General features: G+C 28.9%; 1 protein-coding gene across 1 annotated transcript in view; it reads left to right on the forward strand.

Moving 5' to 3' along the window:
• Nucleotides 1-1,292, forward strand: part of LOC111688521 (kinesin-related protein 12-like) — a 110,867-nt gene extending 109,575 nt beyond the window's left edge. Inside the window, exons 7-10 of the mRNA XM_046955722.1 lie at nucleotides 293-455; nucleotides 555-768; nucleotides 1,000-1,151; nucleotides 1,224-1,292. Coding sequence (XP_046811678.1) covers nucleotides 293-455; nucleotides 555-768; nucleotides 1,000-1,151; nucleotides 1,224-1,292 — 598 coding nt within the window. The remainder of the gene's footprint in view (nucleotides 1-292; nucleotides 456-554; nucleotides 769-999; nucleotides 1,152-1,223) is intronic.
• Nucleotides 1,293-4,831: the final 3,539 nt, after the last annotated feature.

Consider the following 4,831-nt stretch of genomic DNA (forward strand, 5'->3'; position numbering starts at 1 on the left):
TCAGTTCTAGTTCAGTTCTAGTTCAGTTCTAGTTCAGTTCTAGTTCAGTTCTAGTTCAGTTCTAGTTCAGTTCTAGTTCAGTTCTAGTTCAGTTCTGTTCTAGTTCTATTTCAGTTCAGTTCTTGTGAAAAAAAAACAGATTGTATAGATTATCGCCTATTTATACATTTTTATTAACTAACTTTACAGAACATTAGAAATGATTAATATTCCATTAATTTGTTTGCACTAATTATGTTTTCTGTATAATTAGGAGTTTTATATTAATCTCTATCATTTTCTACTCCTACAGATTCAGCGTTGGTTTCTGCTTCACCGTAGTCTATGCAGCTTTGCTCACAAAAACAAATCGTATTGCACGCATTTTTAAAGCCGGCAAACAATCTGCCAAGCGGCCTTCATTTATTAGTCCCAAGTCACAGTTGGTTATTTGTTCGTTTTTTATTTCCATACAGGTATGTTCGCATATATTAATTTACTTTAGTGCTGCTAATTATGTTTAACAATTAAATATTAATTTGGGAAATTTCCCTAACATCGCTTTTCATTTGCAGATATTAATTAATGGTGTTTGGATGTTAATAGCACCATCACATGCCAAACATTATCATCCAACACGCGAAGATAATCTATTGGTTTGTGATTCGTACATCGATGCCTCGTATGTTATAGCTTTCTTTTATCCCATTGTACTGATCGTGGTGTGTACTGTGTATGCGGTGTTGACACGCAAAATACCAGAGGCTTTCAACGAATCAAAACATATCGGTAAGTGGACAATTCTGTTTGTCACTAGCTTAAGTAATTTCACAAACAAACAATTGTGGGTTTTTTTTTTTGTTTGTTATCAAACAATTTGTTGTACACATGTTTGTCTTATTGCTATTAATAAGTTTTGTTTGTTTTAGTTATTCATTTATTTATTTCCTTTTTATTTGTTTGTATGTTTACATTCCTTTCTGTCTATTAATTCTTGTTATTTTCGGTTTTCTCCCCCAGGATTTACAATGTACACCACATGTGTCATTTGGCTGGCATTTGTTCCATTATATTTTGGTACGGCTAATCATGTACCTTTGAGAATAACATCAATGTCGGTGACAATAAGTTTGTCGGCCAGTGTTACCATTGCTTGTCTATTTTCTCCCAAGGTAAGTTACAGAACACTTACTTTAGTAAGGGACTCAAGGGAGTCCCTTAAATATAAATTTTTAAATCCAAAGATTTCTGTGCTAATTTCCGTAGTCTATTCTACGGACTTGTCTGTGTCCATCTTCTATACCAACAGATAGTAAGAAGTCTATATGTTCTACTAATTTATAGAGTAACACCCTATTATTTTTATTCCTTATTTTGTTGCTATTGAAATTCAATATTGTTTCTATATATAAAAATTAGTAATCAATTTATTAGTCCATATGTTTGCCGTAACTAGGGAAATTCATTCATTTATTTTATTAAGTAAAACAATCTCATATGTCCCTATGGAAGTATAACAAATTATATTTTATGTTCTTGTTTAAATAACAAGATAAAAAAGCAATATTTTAGTGTTATTAAATTACTTAACAGTAATAAATATAACTTCTAAGTAAAAAATTTAACAAAAGATTATGATAGAGATTTATAAATGTATGAAAAGTGAAACTTTTGCTAGATTACTTAATAACATTAGAAAATATTAAGAAATTTAGTTTCAGCAAATGATAAAAAAAGTTTTTATACTTAAACATATATTTTAGCATTTTTATTATTTTAATAATAGCAATTATGTTATAAACATTCTACTATCTCTCACTATTCCTTAGTTCTACCTTATTCCTGGAAAAAACGTAATGTAAAGTTTGCAACTTAATAAAAATTTTGCAACAATTACTTTAGAGTTCCATTTATTCCTGGAATAAAACGTTTGCTAATACATTGCTCAATACATTGAACAAGAATTGAACTAGAACTGGACTAGAACTAAACTAGAACTGAACTAGAACTGAACTAGAACTGAACTAGAACTGAACTAGAACTGAACTAGAACTGAACTAGAACTGAACTAGAACTGAACTAGAACTGAACTAGAACTGAACTAGAACTGAACTAGAACTGAACTAGAACTGAACTAGAACTGAACTAGAACTGAACTAGAACTGAACTAGAACTGAACTAGAACTGAACTAGAACTGAACTAGAACTGAAACCCGTGTAGATTAGACCTTAATATTTTCCATATATTTTTATTTTTAACCTTTTGAATTGTTTCTTTACTTCCATAAATGGATTTCTACTATGTCATTTAAACTTTTCTTATGTGGCAGTTAGTATTATTATATTTAACCACCTACAAAATTACAATTTATATCCAAACCACAACCTCGGAAATTAAGGTAAAAACATTGCAAAACATGAACATGCAAATCTAACTTAAAACATACTAAAAGCCATATAAATAGCTATAATGCTAGTAGTGCCAACTTTTCCTTATGTAAAACATATTTGTAGCCCACAAAAAATATAAAAAAAAATAAAATAAAAATAAGTTCTTAACTTACCTTTGTATAGCACACACAATATTTGTTGGCTTTAGGACTAAAGCAAAGGTAACCGCATAACACATTAAAATACCAGCCAGTAAAATGTAGCTCAGTTCTCTGCCGGATGCACGTACTATTGGTGTATCATTATGTCTGCAGAAAGGATTGTTTGGTTTCAACACACAAAACGAGGGGGTGGGGAGGTGTTTGAAAATTCCAGCCACATTAATGTGAGAGTTTAGTGCGTGGTTTGTATAAGCAGCAAGAATTAGGGAACACAGAACAAAATTGTAAAATATGAGAATCATATAAGTGTAAATGAAATTTTAATAAAAATTTATTTTAATTTTTTGCCCTCATTCACATGCGTTATTAGTTATAGTGTTTGACCTTTTATAAAAAGTTTGTTTGTTTGTTTTTGATAAAAATGATATTTTCTTTAAGATTAAAAGATTTTATAACAAGGATTTACAGATTTATTTTTTGAAAGTTTTTTTAAAAATTATTTTTTATTTTGAATTTCTTTAATAATGAGACGCACATACAAATATTATGTATGTACATGCTTTGCTTAGTTAGTAATCTAGTATACTGCGTATGAGCAATATTTAATTCATATAAAAAAATTTAATATTAAGCATACGTACTGTAGTTCTGAGTTGAAATTAAATTTTTAAGCAATAAACTATAATAAAGTCGAGGGGACATTTGAGACTGTAGACCTGCTAATATACTATGCTAGAGTCTAATCAATAGGTTGGACTATAGTCAGGACTATATGCTGATCTAAACCATAGTCGTATCAATAGATTCAAGTCTTTCTATCATATTTAATAACTTTAAAATTCAAATTTAAAGAAAATCAATCCAGTTTTTTTTATCCAATATATTTTTTTTATGATTTCAATTATTTTCTTAACTTTCTTTATACACTTTTACCAAAGTCAAAACCACTTGAAACAAAAAGTAAAAAAAAAATCTTAACCTTGATATTGTATGCAATAACTTGCTGTAAAATATATTGAATTTCTTTAAAACTTTTAAACATGTTGTGTGTAAAACGTTGTTATTGTTTATTTATCTCTTTAAACGTAAAAAATCTTAACCTAACTTTATCTTCATAAAAATATACGAAAATGAAAATATAAAATAAAACTAAAAAGAAAATCGCTACTTGACCATGCTCCTACTGTTACGTATGTGAGTGAGTACCTTTCTTAGTACTTGATGACTATAATAGCAATATGATGCTATTTTTTAGTTATTTTTCTATATTTAGTTGCTCTGTTGCATGCCACTTACCTTACAAAGACACCAACAATAAATAAAGTCACCAATATACCGGTGGCACTAAAGGACATTGCACCAATAGCCCAAGCTGATTCAGGACGTAAATATACTTCTGGTATAGTTTGGCAAAATTGTTTAGTCGCATCTGGTAAAGTACCCAATTCACACTTAATACATTGAGTTTCATCCAAGGGATGTCGTATCTGTAAATAACAAAACATGAACACAGAAATAAAAAAGTGTGTGTGAAAAAACTATCAATAAAGACTAAATGTTAAAAAACTACACAATATCTTTTAAACATTTAAACATCTGTGAAAAAAATACAAAACTTGTTGTTTACTTCACTGCCGGAAACATTGTTCTCTATTATATATCTACAACTCGACATGAGTATAAAGAACTAGTATAAAAATAAAAAATTACCAGTATATTTGAAAGTTAATGTTCCAGATATTGTTAAGTCATGTAGTAATAATAGTTTTGTATTTCTATTTTCATTCTATCTTTAGCAGCCATTCAACTTAGTATTTCATAGAGTCAACAAAAAGTTGGAGAAAAAAGGAAAATACCCTTTCTGACTTAGTTATTTCGTTAACAATTTACAAGTACTTTCGACAAATTGCAATTGATAGTTATGTATACCTTTTGCTCTTTTTTTAGTTTTGGTCATTTTGGGTTGGTTTAAATATTTGATGAAAATTCTCAGCTTGTATTAAAGTATTATAAGTAAAAGGGTCTTATATTATTAACTAGAAAATGATTTAGAGTAAACTATTAATTTAAAGCACTTTTTTTCACTAAAAACTTTCATTCTTTAAATGAGTTCTAGTTTTGCTCTATTTCAGTTCTAGTTCAGTTCAATTCTAGTTCAGTTCTAGTTCATTTCTAGTTCAGTTCTAGTTCATTTCTAGTTCAGTTCTAGTCAAGTTCTAGTTCAGTTCTAGTTCAGTTCTAGTTCAGTTCTAGTTCAGTTCTAGTTCAGTTCTAGTTCAGTTCTAGTTCAGTTCTAGTTC

This window comes from Lucilia cuprina, chromosome 6, assembly GCF_022045245.1.
Source record: "Lucilia cuprina isolate Lc7/37 chromosome 6, ASM2204524v1, whole genome shotgun sequence".
Taxonomy (NCBI): Eukaryota; Metazoa; Arthropoda; class Insecta; order Diptera; family Calliphoridae; genus Lucilia; species Lucilia cuprina.